General features: G+C 37.7%; 1 protein-coding gene across 1 annotated transcript; it reads left to right on the plus strand.

The window, feature by feature from the left end:
* Positions 1-1,117: 1,117 nt before the first annotated feature.
* Positions 1,118-18,835, plus strand: LOC132119227 (plasticin-like). Its single transcript, XM_059529024.1, has 9 exons — positions 1,118-1,754; positions 4,679-4,739; positions 4,931-5,026; positions 8,727-8,894; positions 8,991-9,116; positions 9,351-9,571; positions 9,664-9,713; positions 18,260-18,333; positions 18,530-18,835. The coding sequence occupies exons 1-9, from the start codon at positions 1,261-1,263 to the stop codon at positions 18,593-18,595; spliced, it is 1,356 nt and encodes a 451-aa protein (XP_059385007.1). The 5' UTR covers positions 1,118-1,260; the 3' UTR covers positions 18,596-18,835.
* Positions 18,836-20,646: the final 1,811 nt, after the last annotated feature.

A 20,646-nucleotide genomic window follows, 5' to 3' on the forward strand; every position in this document is an offset into this window, starting at 1 on the left:
AAAGGTGCCAATATTTTTGGCCATGACTGTATGTAAAGACAATGAAAGAAAGATATCTAAAAGAGCCTGTTTTTTTCGGCAAGATGTCACATTAATTGTCTCAGCATCAATAATGATAATATACATATACACAAACACACTGGCACACACAGAATTCTTATTTTATGGATGCCAAGTGTTTCCTTGAAAATATGCTTGATTATAGTCTACTGTATATTTCAGTGATGATGACTTAAAAAATGAAAGCTATGTATAAATTATATAGGTGTATAGGTGTACATAAAAACATAAATAACATAAAAAATGTTCACTGGGGCGGTACCTTTTCAAAAGGTAAAATTGTATATTTAGGGGTACAACAATTTGTCACTGGGGCTCTACCCATACAGGGACATCTTTGTACCTTATTTGCCCCTAAAATGTATCACCTCAAGGGTACAGATTAATAATCATTAAGGGTACTGTCTCAGTGACAAGCTGTTGAAACCCTAAAGGTACAATATTTTTTGTGACAGTGTAAGACACCATAGGTTGTTACCTGTCAAATGAATTCAGTATCAACAAAGGTCATCTTTGCATCTGAAGCTGCATCTGAAATGGTATTTAGTGGTAATGCTATCTATCTATCCATCCATACATAGTCTTAATGAGTGAGTCATTGAACTATTTATTAATGGCCGAGTTATTCACAAAGCTAGATGTTTTATAAACTGAAATTAAAGCACCAGAAACTTTTTTATCATAAGTAAGAGCAGCATTTCAACCAGAAAGGTCTTTCTTTCTAAAACATTTTTGACCAGTTAGATCTTTCTCTATCTTTATTTTTTTCTGTCCTATACTTCTAGCCCAATGGAAAGTCTTGATGTAGATGTTATGGCAAGTTCTGGGATCAATAGATATTTAGGAGATTCATTTTTGCACTTTTGCATTTCATTTTACTTCCACAGTTTAAAAATGACAATTCTTTCAGTCCCATTAACAATATAAATTAAACATAGAGCTGTTGCAGGGAGTGACTGTAAGGATGAATGATAGATACATGAAAGATGGTGAGATCAGGGGCTTTGGGGACTGGGAATGGGCTGGGCTGGGTGGAGCTCAGATAAACTGACCAGCATCATCCATAAAAGCCGCAGTCTCACATCCTGTTGTGACTCAGCTTTGATCAAAACTGCTAGAGACAAAAAGACCAGACAAAGAGGAAGATACACTAGGTAAATCATTAAATAAAAGATTTAAACAACGATTAGAGGCAAAACCATGAGTCACTCGACATTTCGCACCTCTCACCATCGCACTTTCGGGACGCCTGTCTATAGCCCTGTGTCCAGTCACATAGGGGGCCGCTACATCTCCTCCTCTATTCCCACCCGCTCTGTGGACGTCAGGAGCCGCTCCAGTGCTCCGGCCCCCCGTCTCTCTTATGATAAATTGGACTTCTCACTAGCAGGGGCCATCAATCAGGAGTTTCTTGCCACACGCAGCAATGAGAAAAGAGAACTACAGCATCTCAATGACCGCTTTGCCAGCTTCATAGAGAAGGTGCGGTATTTAGAGCAGCAGAACTCGAAGCTGATTCTGGAGCTGGGTCAGTATAAGGACCAGCAGCAAGGGCCATCAGGCCGCATCAATGAGCTGTGCCAGCAGGAGATGAGAGAGCTGCGCAGACACCTGGAACTGATGGGCAAAGACCGAGACCAGATGCAGCTGGAGAGAGATAACCTGGCCGAAGATGTGGCTCTGCTCAAGCAAAGGTGCGTGTGCTGGTGTATGCTTGTATGGGATAGATTACAAATTACAAATAAGTCCTTTAAGAAAATATTTTAATAATTTGTATATTATATTGTTAAATCTTATATTATATGCATTGTTAATTTATTTATCTATTTATTTATTTATTTTTTAAGTTTTCTGACCTTTAAACTGTTTGACACAGGCCAGTATATTAGTGTTCATTACGTATTTATCTTCATGTCATTCCAAACCTTCGTTTTTAACATTGTTCAAAACATGTTATTTTGTGTTATACAAAATGTGCCAAAGTTAGACATTAGAAATGTCTGTGGACTCCAGTTATAATGAGGCTATAACAATACATATTGTATTGTTATACGTGATATACATATTGTATTGTTATACGGTTATTGAACTGAACTGAATATAGATTATTTTCAGTTTATTCAGGATGGAATCCTATGTTTATAGAAAATATGTTTATTTTGATACAGAGGACAAAAGAAAAGTTGATTGATTTAGTGGGGGAAATTTTGCAGATACCACTTCAGAGGTAATTATGGTTGAATAAATTAATATTATATCTTTGACAATAACAGCATGTCTACGTAATGATGTTCATGTTATATGGGCGTGGCAGCAAATTAAAGTAAGAGAGACGAAGAAACTGCAGCAGGGACCCTCCCATCATCATCATCATCCTCGTCATCATCTCTAATGCAGTTCGACTGTGTCTAATGGATGAGGCATTTATACAACTAATGCTCAATACACACACACAGCCTGTATTCAGTCTATATGAGGACATCGTTTCATATGCTACTGTGCGCATATGGCTGTGCCTCGGTTATGATAATAAAAGGATTTCCAAGCAGGGACGTTTTCTCTGACTAGGAACGGGAGGAATCCTCAAAAAAGAGACAAAACTGTGTAAAACATACATTTGTATAGAGTGACATTGTCTTAAAACATTAATTAATAGGTAATGGACATCAATTTAAGTTTAAATTCATAGATAGATCTTATTTATTTAATTTCATTCAACACAAAAATATTAACCTAAGTAACCTATGCATTACGTTGTTATAAAATGAAATTTAAGGATTAGATGAGGTAGAAATAGCTCCCTAAGATAACATTTGCAAGGGTGGGCACTTCTTAATAGTGTATCAGGCAGGGAATTCTGGGAGTGTCAATTTACATTTTTTTCACTGTAAATTTTCTTTTTCACTTTTTTTTTTACATTTTTAACAGTAAATGTAATTACAGTTATTCACCGTATATTGTATGGAAACATACAATACATAACAGGTTTTTAACGTAGCAGTTTTACAGTCTTTTACTGTTAAAATCACAATATCTTTTTACAGTGTGGTTTATTAACATTACAGTTAATAATCAGTTAATGAAATACAGTTTTTTTATTGTGAATTTAAGGGAAGTCTGTAAAACCTAAAATACTGCTACAATATTTTTAATGGTGAAGTTGTGGCAACCACCGCTGCTGGTATTTTACTGTAAATGTCACAGATTTTATTTTTTACAGTGTACCATAGATTATTCATTTTTTTCCTCACCATGCTCATTTTGTGGCCACCCTCTTTTGAGGTAGTGAGAATTGTATTTTTTTCTCAAATATTGACATGACTGTGATATGTTGTTCAACACTCACAGTGGTATGCAGTTGTATAAAAATATAAAAAATAAGAAAAATTCAATAAAGTTCTCAATTAAGTCACAAGTGTATTTATAAGTGACTTACATTTTAGACATGTTTTTGCTCCAAAAAACAGCCACAACAGAACAGACTCGCGTCTCTGAGCAACACACAATTACTGTTCCATTTACACCTGGCCACATTAATGTGTCTCTGTAAAAAGGATCCCATTTTAAAATCCCGCACTATATGCAAATTTAACGGAGTTCACGTCAATGAAAGATTTGCACTGCATTTTAATTCATCATAAGCTAATTTTAAGATCATAGACCGCTACAGCCCAGACAGCAACATAGTGTTGGCCCAGATTTGGCCCACATCTGGCCCACGTGAACTTTGGGCCAACACTGCTTGCTGTCTGGGAGGAGAGAGAGCAGCATCAGCACTTGAAATATATAAATATAGGTTAGTCTAACTACTTTAATGAGAATGCTTGTGTGTTGAGCATCTGCGGCTTACTTTAAATTAATTAAATTTATGCATTTAGCAGACGCTTTTATCCAAAGCGACTTACAGTGCATTCAGACTATCAATCTTTACATATCATATCATGTATATCATATCATATCATATCATACTTTCAGTTTCATTTGCGGCAGCTACTCAGTTACTCAGTTATTAACTCTGTCATATCCAGCTGTCATGTCATATAGCTTAGAACACCCTCTCACATGTTTATTATTTTAATATTTTGGGAGGAGCAAAATATACAGATTTGGTTTAAACAACCAGATGGTTTAACACAGTTTCATCTGGAATGCAAGATCGGATTGCTAGTCAGCTTTTGCTGCTTGATATTGCAGATTGTCTTATTTATGTACACACTGGTTTGTAGTGAAAACAGTTTTACATTTAATGCATGTTGTGATTCTTCTTTTTTTCTGTGAGCAATATATTATAATAGCGATAAAGCATACTGTAATAGATTATTACATTTGCAATAGGAACATTTCACCCAACCGGCACTAATCTAATCTCAGATGCTTTTAAGCTAATCACTTCTCTGAGTTTCTGCCAGATAATATTTTATATTTATATTACAACCTTCACTTCAGACATAGGGTCTTTAAGGACCCTCTCTCACCCATCCCAGTATTAAATACAAGATGGATTACATGATTCTAAGAGCATACTAATGTATAATTACATTTTGTCTTATTCTGGGTAAAGGTATTAAACCTTGATTTTTATTGAAGTTGACTTTTATTTTCCTATATTTATGTGCAGGTTAAGTGAAGAGATGCAGAAAAGACAGGAAGCTGAGAATAATTTAACCCTCTTTCGTAAGGTAATGAGATGGAAAGAATTTTAAAACATACTGTATATTTCCACTCAATGCTGTCTCTGAGGTTCTTTATTACATCCTCCCTGCAGCACTCTAAAATACAATGTTACATTTATATATATATATATATATATATATATATATATATAAACCATATATAACAGTAGTATTAATCTTAATGTGTGTACTTAAAGGATGTGGATAATGCTACAATTGCTCGTTTGGAACTGGAGAGAAAGATTGAGTCTCTGATGGATGAGATTGAGTTCCTCAAAAAGATGCATGATGAGGTGAGACACAAATATTAAATTAAGAAATAATTAATTGGTAAATGTGAAAATCTACTGTAATTCCTGTCTATGCTGAAAAAATATGGTGCAGACATCGTTTTTACTCTGTTCTATCCCAAATCTATATCAAAGCTGAATTGTTACGATAAACATGTACTGTATGTTTATAGTGATAGTATCTACAGGTGCATCTCAATAAATTAGAATGCTGTGGAAAAGTTCATTTATTTCAGTAATTCAACTCAAATTGTGAAACTGGTATATTAAATACAATTCAGTGCACACAGACTGAAGTAGTTTAAGTCTTTGGTTCTTTTAATTGTGATGATTTTGGCTTACATTTAACAAAAACCCACCAATTCACGATCTCAACAAATTAGAATATGGTGACATGTCAATCAGCTAATCAACTCAAAACACTCGCTAAGGTTTCCTGAGCCTTCAAAATGGTCTGTCAGTTTGGTTCACTAGGCTACACAATCATGGGGAAGACTGCTGATCTGACAGTTGTCCAGAAGACAATCATTGACACTCTTCACAAGGGGGGTAAGCCACAAACATTCATTGCCAAAGAAGCTGACTGTTCACAGAGTGCTGTATCCAAGCATGTTAACAGAAAGCAACCGAGAGAACCACAGCCTTATGAGGATTGTCAAGCAAAATCGATTCATGATTTTGAGTAAATTTCACAAGAAATGGACAGAGGCTGGGGTCAAGGCATCAAGAGCCACCACACACAGGCGTGTCAAGAGATTTAGCTACAGTTGTTGTATTCCTCTTGTTAAGCCACTCCTGAACCACAGACAACGTGTCACGCTGTCTGGTCTCTGTTTCCCTGGGGTGTCCACTAGTGGGCTCACTTCCCCTTAGGCACCTCACCGTAGGCACTACAATTCCCACTAGCCTTGTCCCTTCATCACAGTAATTGCACTCCTGTTAATTGCACCAGGTGTCTTCACTTATTAGTCATTAGCCTCCCTATATTTACCAGTCTTTTCCTGTTGTCTGCATGGAGTCCTTTCCTTCCGTTTCCTGCCGTACCCAGTCTTCTCATCTCCCGAGTTCCTCGCATTCCGAGTTCCTGTTCCTCTGTTCGTTCCTGTTCCCTTCCTGTCCCTTCCTTGTTTGTTTATTTGGATTGTTTCTGGTTTTGACCCCGGCTTGTTTGGATTACGATTTGGATAACCCCAATAAAAACATACCTGCAATTGGATCTTTCTCTCCCTGTGTTTCACTGGGTCACGATCGTCACAGAAGGACTCCATCATGCTAAGATCCAGCGGTATTTTTTTTAATGTTTCTTCCCCAGCCACCGAGCGGCAGAGGAGTGAGTGGTGGAGAGGAGGTCCGGCATCACTCTCCACCATGGCCCCCCTTCGACCCTGGGCTCGTGAGGGACAGATCGGAGCCGCCGTCTCGCCATTGCCGACGGAGAGGGGAGAGGAGGTGCACGTCTGCCGAGCCAGCGCCGCTGCACAAGATGGCCGCCAGCCCAGCGCCGCTGCCCAGGGTGGTCGCCAGCCCAGCGCCACGATGCAAGATGACCGCCAGCCAAGCGTCAAGACGCAAGATGGCCGCCAGCCCGGCACCACAGCACAAGATGGCCGCCAGCTCAGCACCACTGCCCAAGATGGCCGCCAGCCCAGCGCCACAGCACAAGATGGCCACCGGCCCAGCGCCACTGCCCAAGATGACCACCGGCCCAGCGCCACTGCCCAAGATGGCCGCCGGCCCAGCGCCACGGCCCAAGATTCATGGCACAAGATGGCTGCTTGTCCAGCGCCTCTGCACAGGATGAAAGCCACGGTTGAAGTCAGGTTCCCGTTGACCTTCCAGAGTTGAGTCAGGTTCCCGTTGACCCTCCAGAGTCGAGTCAGGTTCCCATTGACCCTCAAAATTCGAGTCAGGTTCCCGTTGACCCTCCAGAGTCGAGTCAGGTTCCCGTTGACCCTCCAGAGTCGAGTCAGGTTCCCGTTGACCCTCCAGAGTCGAGTCAGGTTCCCGTTGACCCTCCAGAGTCGAGTCAGGTTCCCGTTGACCCTCCAGAGTCGAGTCAGATTCCCGTTGACCCTCCAGAGTCAGGGCTAGTCACCGTTGACCTTCCAGAGTCAAGTCAAGTCACCGGTGATATTCATGTACAAAGACAAGTCACCGTCTATCTTCATGGGCAAAGGAGTTTTTAAAAAGAATTTTTACACAATTAAAAGAACCAGAGACTTAAAATACTTCAGTCTGTGTGCATTGAATTTATTTTATACACAAGTTTTACAATTTGAGTTAAATTACTGAAATAAATGAACTTTTCCACAACATTCTAACTTATTGAGATGCACCTGTATGCTTCTGCATTACCTTAAAGAAGCCAGTATTTCTGTGGGGAAAAAATAGTATGTAATAGGTTAATCCATCAGTAGCTTATCAGTAGCCAAGTACTTTTTTACAAGGGATAGTTCATCCAAAAATGAATATTCTCTCATCACTTACCCTCACATCATTTGAAATCTCAGCGAGTTTTGTTCTTCTGCTAATCAATTTCTGGTCCCCAGTGACTTCCATAGTATTTTTTTCCCATTCACTATCAAAATATTTTCTTTTATGTTCAAAAGAAGAAATACATTCTTTGGAACAATTTGAGGGCGAGTTAAAGGTGACAGATTCTTAAATTTTGGGTGAACTGTTCCTAGTAAAAAAGTATTATATTTAAAATACATTTATTTCATGCTAAGTACAGTCATACAAAAATTGCTGTAAAAAAAGAGGTGCTCTGCCAACCGAGGAGGAGGTGCAACAAAAAAATAAAATAAAAAGTCAAGTCATTTAGAAAAGTTGCAACACTCACTTTTGCTATAATCCAACTTAATTGGTTAAAATACATGTGACATTATTTCAGCCATTATCCAGGCTTTAATCAGACCATGCAGCTTTTCTTCTAAGTATAATTAATATCTGTTAACATATTTACTGAAATATCACTTTAGACTTAATGATATAAAAATTATAATTAACATTTATTTGCAATACTACTTGCACATTGCACATTTCTTAATATTAAGCCTAAAATGTGTTTTAATGTCACTATTGATGAGGATCTTTTGAATAATATCTGTCTTTAAATGCAAGATATTTAAATTGTATCTGAAGCATACACAATCAAATATACTTTAGTACGTCTATAGTTGGACTTCACCACCACGTCTGCACAATTAAAGTGCATTAAATACAAAATTAGATGTTCCAATTTAGCAGACTTTAAGTATTTAGTATATTAAAAGTACAATTTCTCGGTATTTTTATTATGTATGTAAATATGTTAATGTATTTGTAGAATACTTAGTATGAAATAAATGTATTTCAAATACGTCAAAAGATCAAAAGATTAAGTACAATTATAAGACAAATATACCTTTCTGTGTAATTATCAGTATAAACTAACAATATGTAAGTAAAAAAGTTTTCACTGAAAGTATAGGCTCTTATTGTAGGTTTAAAGTGTATTTACAGGGTCAGTTGGGTCCAGCCAGTGGACATGTCCAGTTTCTGACCTGTACTCAGTGTTTAAGACCTAAGAGGAATACATTGAAACTTGCTTTTATGAAAGTATTATTATTATTATTTTTATTGTGAGAAACCCTTATTCTTACAAAATAGCATGGCATGTACATGCAAGCATTAAAAATAATTGTGTATTTTAAATGTGCAGGAAATTCAGGATGTACAGGTGAGTGTTCAGAGTCAGCAGATGAAGATGGAGGAGATGGAGACGTCCAGCCGCCCTGATCTTACTGGAGCTCTACGAGACATTAGAGCTCAGTATGAGAGTATCGCCACCAAAAACATGCAGGAATCTGAGGAGTGGTACAAGTCCAAGGTGAGTTGACATCACCAAGAGCCACTGTGAGTTATTAATAATACACTGATAAAATACTGTAAAACTTAATGATCATCTCTGTGTTTTCTCTGTTAGTTTGCTGACCTGACTGATTCAGCCAAGCGCAATGCTGAGGCCATGAGACAGGCTAAGCAAGAGACCAATGACCTGAGGAGACAAATTCAAGCCCAGAACTGCGATATTGATTCTCTCAAGAGCACTGTACTTACATATAATAAAGTGTTTTATGCATCTTTCTTTTCAAGCTGCCTAAAGCTTTGGATAAAAAAATAGAAATTGATTCAGGTGTTTCACTTCTTACGCGTTAATTGAAATATAAACTGTCTAGTTGATGCAAGTTCTTGCTCAGATTTTGTGTATTGCTGCTGTCATGTAAAACAATATACATTTATGATATTCCCTTATTTAGAAAATTGTATGTGTTTGTGATGATAGAATGAGGCTTTGCTGAGGCAGATGCGAGAAATGGAAGAACAGTTTGCTGCAGAGGCTGGGAACTACCAACATTCGGTGTCCCGTCTAGAAGACGAGATACAGCACCTGAAGGAGGAGATGTCACACCACCTGCGGGAATACCAGGATCTGCTCAACGTTAAGATGGCCCTAGATATTGAGATTGCCACCTACAGGAAACTTCTGGAGGGAGAGGAAAACCGGTGAGAGTTATGCCATTGAGCCACTTTAACACATTTCTGTGTGTAAAGTATTTGTTTTGTCCAACCGATGACCTTCAAACTGCACCTTTCAGAATCGTGGTTCCTATCATGAAAATGCCTTCAATGAGTGGATACAGTGGTGGTGAGTCTACCATAACATATAACATAATAAACATAATTATTTTTAAAACATTAAAGCAAGGATGGAATGGTTGAAGGTGTTCAAGGAATAGTTCACTCAAAATTGTAAAATCACACACATATACTAGCCAAGCAAACCCTTTTGAATTAATGTTTTTTTAAGGGTTAGGTCACCCAAAATTCAATTCAATTCAATTCAAGTTTATTTGTATAGCGCTTTTTACAATACAAATCATTACAAAGCAACTTTACAGAAAATTATGTTTCTACAATATTTAGTAGTAGCTAGTAGTTTGTGCACGTTTGACAGGATTTTAGAAAAAATAAAAAAATAAAAATAATAATAGAAGACGTAGTCAGCTAGATGATGAACTATCAATATTATTAATTAATAGTTATTATATGATGCAGTCACATATGTAGCAATAATTGTTAGTTCTGTTTGTTGATTCAAGGTTAGCATCATCTGGGGTCCTCTGAGGGTCAGCATCATCTCTTCTCAGGTGTTCTGGATCCAGACTGGAGCTTGTGTAAATCCTAGTTACCACGGGATGTAAATCCCGTGGCAAAACATAGAAACAAAATAGAGACATCATTAGCATAGCTGCTGATCCAACAAAGTAAAATTAGTTTAACCCAAGCTAAAGAATAAAAATGCACATTTGATCAGATGCAACTACACTCACAATTTAAAAGATACATTACTCGTATGCTTGGCGAAAGAGATGTGTTTTTAATCTAGATTTAAACAGAGAGAGTGTGTCTGAACCCCGAACATTATCAGGAAGGCTATTCCAGAGTTTGGGAGCCAAATGTGAGAAAGCTCTACCTCCTTTAGTGGACTTTACTATCCTAGGAACTACCAAAAGTCCAGCGTTTTGTGACCTTACGGTGCGTGATGGGTTGTAGCGTGGTAGAAGGCTAGTTAGGTACGCAGGAGCTAAACCATTTAGGGCCTTAAAGGTAAGTAATGATAATTTGTAACTGATACGGAACTTAATAGGTAGCCAGTGCAGAGACTGTAAAATTGGGGTAATATGATCATATTTTCTTGACCTCGTAAGGACTCTAGCTGCTGCATTTTGGACTACCTGTAGCTTGTTTATTGACGAAGCAGGACAACCACCTAGAAGTGCATTACAATAGTCCAGTCTAGAGGTCATGAATGCATGAACTAGCTTTTCTGCATCAGAAACAGATAACATGTTTCGTAGATTGGCAATGTTTCTAAGATGGAAGAATGCAGTTTTTGTAACATTGGAAATATGATTTTCAAAAGACAAATTGCTGTCTAATATAACACCCAGATTTTTGACTGTAGAGGAAGTAACAGTACATCCGTCTAGCTGCAGATTGTAATCTACAAGAATCTGTGTAGTGTTTTTTGGTCCAATAATTAATATCTCTGTCTTATCCGAATTTAATTGGAGAAGATTATTTGTCATCCAATCTTTTACATTTTTAACACACTCTGTTAGCTTAGATAATTGGGAAGTTTCATCTGGTCTCGTTGAGATATATAGCTGAGTATCATCAGCATAACAGTGGAAGCTAATTCCGTATTTTCTAATAATATTACCAAGGGGCAACATGTATATTGAAAATAGAATGGGACCTAGGACGGATCCTTGTGGCACTCCATATTTTACTGATGATAAATGAGATGACACCCCATTTAAGTAAACAAAATGGTAGCGATCGGACAGGTAGGATCTAAAACATCTTAGAGCCTGCCCTTGAATACCTGTATAGTTTTGTAATCGATCTATGAGTATGTCATGATCTATGGTGTCGAACGCAGCACTAAGATCAAGTAAGACTAGAAATGAGGTGCAGCCTTGATCTGACGCAAGGAGCAGGCCATTTGTAATTTTAACAAGTGCAGTTTCTGTGCTATGGTGGGGCCTAAAACCTGACTGAAATTCTTCATACAGATCATTTTTATGCAGGGAGGTGCTCAATTGAGCAGACACAACTTTTTCTAAAATTTTAGACATAAATGGAAGATTTGAAATAGGCCTATAATTTGCCAGTACACTAGGATCTAGTTTTGGTTTCTTAATAAGAGGCTTGATAACCGCCAGCTTGAATGGTTTTGGGACGTGACCTAAAGATAACGACGAGTTAATGATATTGAGAAGCGGTTCTTTGGCTACAGGTAACAGCTCTTTTAGTAATTTAGTGGGTACAGGATCTAATAAACATGTTGTTGGTTTAGATACAGTGATAAGTTTATTTAGCTCTTCCTGTCTTATATTTGTAAACCACTGCAGTTTATCTTTGGGTGCGATGGATGAAACTGAAGTGTTAGACGCTGTAGAATCTAAATTCGCTATTGTATTTCTAATGTTATCTATCTCATCAGTGAAGAAATTCATAAAGTCATTAATATTTAACGTTGGTGGAATATTTGAATCAGGTGGCGTCTGGTAATTTGTTAACTTAGCCACTGTGCTAAATAAAAACCTTGGATTGTTTTGGTTATTTTCAATGAGTTTGTGGATATGCTCTGCCCTAGCAGTTTTTAGACTCTGTCTATAGCTGGACATACTGTTTTTCCATGCAATTCTAAAAACTTCCAAGTTAGTTTTTCTCCATTTGCGTTCAAGACTATGAGTTAATTTCTTGAGAGAGTGAGTGTTACTGTTATACCATGGCACGGTACGTTTTTCTCTAACCTTTTTCAATTTGATGGGGGCAACAGCTTCTAATGTATTAGAGAAAATAGTGCCCATGTTGTCAGTAATTTCGTCTAATTCATGTGTATTTTTGGGTACAAATAGCAGTTGAGATAGATCAGGCAGGTTATTTGTGAATCTTTCTTTGGTGGCTGGAACAATAGTTCTGCCCAGACGGTAACGCTGAGACATATAGTTAATATCAGTAATACGCAGCAGGCACGATACAAGGAAATGGTCTGAAATATCATCACTTTGGGGTACAACATCTATAGCAGTAAGATCAATTCCATGCGATATAATTAAATCTAGTGTATGATTAAAACGATGAGTGGGCCCGGTGACATTTTGCTTGACTCCAAAGGAGTTTATTAGGTCAGTAAACGCAAGTCCTAATGCATCATTTGCATTATCAACGTGAATATTAAATCTCAGATGATTAGCGCTTTATCAACGGTAACCAAAAGGTCTGAGAGGAAATCTGCAAATTCTTTTAGGAATTCTGTAAATGGCCCTGGTGGTCTATACACAGTAGCCAGAGCAAGAGATACATTAGATTTCTTTTGCATGTCTGACAGTGTAACATTTAGCAGAAGTATTTCAAAAGAGTTAAACCTGTATCCTGTTTTCTGGGTAACATTGAGAATATCACTATATATTGTTGCAACACCTCCGCCATGACCAGTCTGACGGGGCTCATGCTTATAACAGTAGTTCGGTGGAGTAGACTCATTTAGACCAAAATAATCATTTGGTTTTAGCCAGGTTTCAGTCAAGCAGAGTACATCAAAACTATTTTCTGTGATCATTTCATTTACAATAACTGCTTTGGGTGTGAGTGATTTAATATTTATGAGCCCAAACTTTAAAAATTGTTTTTGTTCATTTACTTTAAATTTTTCTGGTTAAATTACGATAAGATTTTTTCTAGATCCTACATTATATTTTGACCTCACTATTCGGGGAACAGACACAGTCTTAATAGTTTTTACAGCGCAAGTACTTTTATAATTTAAGCGGGTGGAACAAAACTCATCATAATAGTTATTAGAGAATTGTCTTACTAGTCACATGGAGCGAAGTGTCCTGGAGATGTTGTCGAGAGGAGTTCTGCTCCGACTATGCTGGGGTGTAATCCATCATCGCGAAACAGCCTAGGACGCTCCCAGAAAAGATTCCAGTTATTAACAAATAGCAGTTTCTGTTCTTTACACCATGACAACAACCATTCATTTAAAGCAAAAAGTCTACTGAACCTTTTGTGTCCTCGTCGATACGTGGGCAGTGGTCCTGACACGACGATCATCGCCGCGGGCTTCGTGCTGCGAACTAGGGGTGTGCACGGATAGTCGAACATTCTAATATTGGTTCTGCTCTAATTATTCGATAAATAAAAATGATATTCGAAAAAAAAAAAAAAGTTTACAATAAACCAATTCGGTCACTTTCTGTGATTATCCACGGCATATTTGAAGGTGTATGCAAGCAAAAAATAATTAATGAATGATTAAGGGGCCATTCACATATAGCGCCTAATAACGCGTGGAGAGAATAATCAAATCTATGCGTGCCGCTTTCTCCTTCTTTCCAAAGCGCTCAGGCAGAGGCGCTCCTGAGGCGACGCGTTCTCTCCATGAACACGCGGAAATTTCAGCAAAGGATAAATGGATTTGCAGCACAAAAAAAAATCGCTTTCAGTAGCTCTGCTACTAAATTTATTTCAAAATGCCAATCCATATATAGCTATGATCAGCTGTTCCTTCATCTTGGCTGAGCTTTCAACGTTGTTACAGGAAAGGATGAAGCTGAATGTTTAGTTCTTGTCACAAGACCTGCGGTGCGCTTGTGGCATTCTGAAAGTTGAGATGTTTTTAACTCGATGCTGTGCGGACGCGCCTGGAAAAAACTGGACCGCGTCACACCGCGTGCGCATCGCGACCGCGTCGCTTCCATTCTCATAATGGAATAATTCTCATAATTCTCGCACATACCACGCGCCTACATTGGAAATAACGAACTTGAGCATGCAAAAGACGCGATATGTGAACGCCCCCTAAAAGAACTGCAGTCTTCTACAGTACTTGAAATATGCCGTGGAGAATCACAGAAAGTGATCCAAGAACATTGTTGCGGCATCTCTCAAGCAACGAATAAACACCACTAACTTGGAGAATGCAGTGAAAACTCCTCTTCTCGCGTCTGCCCTAGACCCTCGGCACAAACATCTCAGGTTTCTCGATGAAAACATGAGGGAAGTAAGAAAAAAAAAACTTTTTTGAACATTATCAGAACATTTTCCTTGATGCGAGTGGTGCGGATGCAGTCGCCACGATGAAGAAGATGCAATGCCCACTCGTCGGAAAAGGCTGAACCAGTTTTTCAGCGATGATTACAGAGAGTCCAGCCGAGACGAGTGGGAACAGTTCTTGCTGGAGCCATGTATCCCTCCAGATGAGGATCCCATTCAGTGGTGAAACCAAAACACGAAGCGCTTCACAAAACGTATTTGCTTAGCACACCGTTATTTGTGAGTCCCGCCAACGTCTGTATCGTCAGAGCGCGTTTTCTCCACGGCCGGCCTTATTGTTAACAGACTAAGGAGCCGACTTTCCCCCAATCATGTTTACATGCCCGTATTTCTTAACAAGAACATTTGAAACAATAGAAAAAAAGCAAAAAAGATTAGCTGACAGTTTAAAAGTTAAGTGTAAGCTACATTCTGTACAATAGCCTAATTGCTGCAGGCTGCTTTACGTTTTTTCTTTGGTCACTTTTTTTTTTTTTTTGCTTTTAATCTGTACTTTTGTTGTTTGCACGCATTGTTAAAGGTTTTCAGCTACAAAACACGATGTGTAATGTTCAAGCTTATTGTAAGCTTGTTTTAAATGACGAAAACAAATTTTGCTGAAAAATAACGTCTGACTCATTAAATTTAATTTAAATAAACGAATATTCGAATATTAATTTTTTGTGAGCTCAAATATTCGAATGTGATATTTGTGGAAAACGCGCATCCCTACTGCGAACCGTCTCGATCAGGCTGCTGAAGTCCCTCTTCAGCGTCTCCGTCTGCCGCAGCGTGGTGTCGTTAACCCCGGCGTGAAGCACGACCGCTCTGGGGCTCTCGTCGGCCTTCAGGATCGCGGGTATATGCCTAGAAACATCGAGAACACGAGCACCAGGCAAACAATGAGTGTGCACTTTCCCTTCGGCTAACGTAGCACTTACGTGTCGGACGATGGAGTCTATGATGATCACAGCGTCGCGTCCTGTCTCGTGGAGGGGAGCGAAGCGGTTCCAGATGGAGATGTCGAAGGCAGGAGGGGGAGAGGTCGTTGCCCGGGACCCGGCTCGCATCCTCCGCTGTGGATGCACCCAGGGTCCGTGGTGTCCCGGCGTCGCAGTGAAGGACATCTGGGAAGATCGCGTCCTGGGTGTACCGGGCCTGTGCAGAGAAACACACGGAGTAGACGTGGTGGGACTGTTAGCAGCACGCTGTATACTTAACGTTACCCCGGACTTGTGAGCGTCAGCCTGGGATGATTCCAGCGCGGCTTTCCGCTCTCTCAGCTGGGCCTGCCTTTCCTCCAGGTCGCGAATCTGCTTCCCCACGGCCTCGAGCTGCACAGAGTGGAGACATTCACCCGCCATTAAAGCAAGTAACAGTGAGTACAGCAGTGGTAATGTGTATGAATAGAGTATTAGCAATGTAAGCGCAGTTAGCAGCAACCACGCTTGCTGATGCTAACGGGCTAAAAGCTAATAGCGGACCCGGGAGATCAAAATAAAACTAGTGATAGCGAGGCGCTCTGATTGTTTTTGTTGTAGAATACGATAGAGGATATATTCACACGTTATATAGACGGAAACGATGATGTATAAAATTGAGTTTTAAGTTAAAAATAGTCAATGAAAAGAATATAGTGACGGAGCTCAAACGCAGTACAGCCGCCAACAACAAACAGGAAGTGACTAATTTCAAAAATGAAAATTAGTCCAGAAATTAGTCATCCTCAAGTCCTCCTAGGTTTATATGACTTTATTCTTTCAGATGAATCCCGTCAGAGTTATATTAAAAATTATCTTTGGTCTCTATACATTACTGCCGCGTCACATTGCTGACAGAAAGCAGTGTTTTATAATCTAGAGATTGTAAAAAGGATGTAGCACACACACTGTCAAGTCAAGTGCCAGTGGATTAGAGACCTTTTCCCACGAGACCCGACACAACAGGGTGCAGCACATGGGACAAGACTTGATAGACGAGTGCAGAGAGTCGTGTGTGTGCGGGATTCGGGAGAATAAAATGATTCACGGGACTCCAGTAAAATAGAAATATCTAAACATAAAATATTTAAAACAAATAAATTGTTATTCATCTGTTGCACAAAAGCAACATGAATTAATATAAAATATAAACGATTAGCAGGCGCAATGTATGCAGAGTTTCTATTTAGGCTATAACACGTGTTTGCAGCGTTGAGCAATGCAGTGCTGAAATTTGCATGCTCACATTTCCTCTCATAATAACACAAGAATTGTAGGCATTATGAAATATTACCGGTAATTATGCATATATTTATTGTGTTAATACAGAAATTTGTGAGATTGCGATGAACTGAGATGTCTTTTAGAGATTATAAATGCAGTGCTCTTTGCTTGCATTCTGCCAAACCATGCACGCAGCAGCAGCCTGCTTTAGTTAAAAATAACAGTGTTCTGTGAATGTTGATGCTTTAATAACAAATATTATTGGGAGCGTGTATGCTGGGATTTCAAAAATTTCATAGAGAAAAAAGTAATGTAACTAGTAATGTAACTAATTACTTTTGAAATAAAGTAATCAGAACAGTAACGTGATTACTTTTAAAAGGAGTAACCAGTAATCAGAAATTTGATTACATTTTCAGAGTAACTTGCCCAACACTGGTTGAGTCCAAAGGAGGTTCAATAAAAGTGCCCATCTATAAAAAAAAGTGTCTCAGATGTCTCCAGGGGGTGAACAAAGGCCTCCTGTTAAATAACCATATCTAAAACATTATAATAACTTTAATGTTGCTTGAGCCAAAAGATGTACACGGACGCAGATCCGGGCTGATGACATTTGAAGTCAGTGTTTCAAATGTGCCAGTGAGTCTTGTGAAAACTGACGTTTGTTTACAGGATCAAAGGAACCAAAGTTTCCTTACTTTTAGGAAAGGAAAAGTCTCCTCTTGGCTTATATCGAAATCCTCCGTCATTCTTCTTTACAAATCCTCATTTTGTACTTCTAATTAGTGACCGTTGTTTTGTTTTGATCTCTCCCCTACGCTTCTGCGTTCATTATTTCTGAGTGGCGCATGCACTACGCCGACCTCCATACGTCATCAACCCGGAGCTGATTCTGTGTACAACAGTGAGCGCAAGCTACATTACATTGGTTATTACGTTTTAAATATGGTTATTTTTCTTATAAAAAAGCCTTGATTCGCTACAGGAATTATATTTATATTTATATTTATATTATATTTCAATGTATGTGACATCAAACAAACAAGAACTAATTCAAAACTTTTGATTAAAATATAATCTAAAGTAGTTCTCACCTAAAACCAAGTAGATTACTTTGGAAGACATGATTAATAACACTGGAGCTGTATGTTGGGTGAACTATTCCTTTGTGTAGAAGGTCACATGTCTGAAATGGAATCTGTTCCAAAAAAATGAGTTAACTTTTGTTTGCTACTGTAGTTACTCATGATAATAATAATGGACAGAGACAAGGGGTAAACAATTGTTTCCATGTCTCCTCTCATTTTATTTCATATCCTTTTACATGTGTCCATGTGTAACGTTTTTAAAGTATCTGATGTGTGATGTCTTTAAACAGATTATGGTCGTTTTTCTGATACTGGACCTGGAAAGAAAGTCCTAATCAAGACTGTTGAGATTCGTGATGGAGAGGTGAGACATTTTGATTCCAGTCTCACTAAAACACACATCCGAGCTCCTTTAACAATAAATTGACCAGTGCAAAAGTGCTCCATCACTCATTATTCTCATTGTTTAAAGTTATAGCTTGTTTGCCTTTGTTTTTCTCAATTGTACATGTGTAACATATGTAGCATATATCTGATTGATTCTTTTGCTCATTGCTCAGGTGGTGAAAGAATCTACAAAGGAAAAGAGCAGAGATGACCACCAAGGAGCACCAGAAAAAGATTAGAGTGTGCAGATAAATTAATGCTTGACAAGTTATTAATTGTGTGTTGCAATTTTAAAGGAACTGTAATAGTAAAATGTAAGCACACATGCTGTTTACAATGATGGTAGCAGTGTAGTGAATAATCAGCAAATATTTGACTAAGTATTGTGTATAATATGGTGCTATTACTACATGTGAGCATAAAATGACAAAGCCTTAACAAATAAATCATGAATCCAGGCCTAAATAAAGTCACTAACAAGATGCAATATTTCAGAAGTTCACGTCAATATAATCTTCAAATAAAAATCAGCAGCTTCGGAATCGGAATCTTTACCAGATCCAGAAGGAGCATGTCCTGCCTTAGTCTCCTTGTGGTCTTCAGATGCTTGGCAGTGTAGGCATTTCAATTTAAATTTCAAGTTCAAGTTCTTTTTTATTCAGCCATGAAGTTATTACAAACATAACAAAAAAATCACATCCACAACAAACATTTAATGCTGAATAGGAGCATGAAGAAGACATAGTCTTATAATTTCCTGCCCCTTTTTTCAATAATCTGATCTGGCACTGACCAGATGGCTCGCCGTTTTTATTTTTATTTTTATTATTATTTTTTACAATTTTTTTATATATATGTCAATATTACTTCACATATAAATAACTGACAATTTCAAATTTGTCAAACACTGGTTCTTATATTTCACTGCCTTCATATTTTCCAAGTAAATTTTTTTAATACATTTTTTTAATTGAACATTCCATGTTACATGATTTTTGAACCAAATGTCCAAAGAATTCCATAAACTGATCCCAATTACAAGAAAGAAAATTTGTTTAGAATATGTATTGGCACCAAATTATTTTTCACTCTCCACATAATTTGTATTATTTTAAATTTGACCAAATCATTCAATTTCAAGGTCTGTAATTTTAAAAACAGTTTATTGGTGTGGTCTCGTAAACCTTTTTGAGTCACAATTCTTATTGCTTTCTTCTGAAGTAAGAACAGCCTTTCTGTATAACTGGTGCATGCATTATCCCACACTTCGGTACAGTATGTTAAATATGGAACAATTAAGGTTGAGTATAGAAGCTGTAATGAAGCTTCATCCAATACGTGTTTAACGTTATAAAGAATACTGATATTTTTACTAACTTTACATTTGATATGATCGATATGAGGCTTCCAGCTAAGTTTGCTGTCTAGGGTAATTCCCAAAAATGTAATTTCTGAAACACTTTCAATATTTACATCCTGAATAACTAAACTAGTACAATCATGTTTTCCCTTATTTCCAAAAACCATATAATTTGTCTTATCCCAATTTAAAAACAATTTATTATAATCAAGCCATTTCTTTAATTCTGTCATTTCCCTTTCAACAATGGTCATTAATTCATTTAAAACTGTCCCGGTCTTGAACACAGTTGTGTCATCAGCAAACAACAAAAAATTCATGTATTTGGAAGCCTCAAATATATCATTAATAAATAATATAAAAAGTTTAGGGCCACTTACGGAACCCTGGGGAATTCCACATACAACAGTTTTGCATTCCGAGGTCTGGTTTTTAAATTGAACATATTGGCTTCTATTACTTAAATAACTTTCAAGCCATTTATATGTCTGACCCCTTAATCCATAGTGTTGTAGTTTTGTCAACAGTAGGTTATGGTTAACAGAATCGAACGCTTTCTGTAAGTCCAGAAATATACTTACCAGATACAGATTTTTGTCCATTGCAGCAAGAATTTCTTCAGTTAAACGAATTAATGCAACGGCGGTTGAACTATTGGATCGGAATCCATATTGATAATCAAAAATTAAATAATTTTTTTCCAAAAATATACCTAATTTATGAGTAAACCATTTTTCTATTATTTTAGAAAACTGTGAAAGTATTGAAACAGGTCGATAATTATTAAACTGATGTTTATCACCCTTTTTAAAAATAGATATTATCTTTACAGTCTTCATCTTTTGAGGAAAAACACATGAACTAAAAGAAATATTTAAAATATGAGTTAGAGGTTGAAGTATGCAATCTACAGTTTTTTTTATTATACTC

Source organism: Carassius carassius, chromosome 38 (assembly GCF_963082965.1).
Source record: "Carassius carassius chromosome 38, fCarCar2.1, whole genome shotgun sequence".
NCBI classification, from domain to species: Eukaryota; Metazoa; Chordata; class Actinopteri; order Cypriniformes; family Cyprinidae; genus Carassius; species Carassius carassius.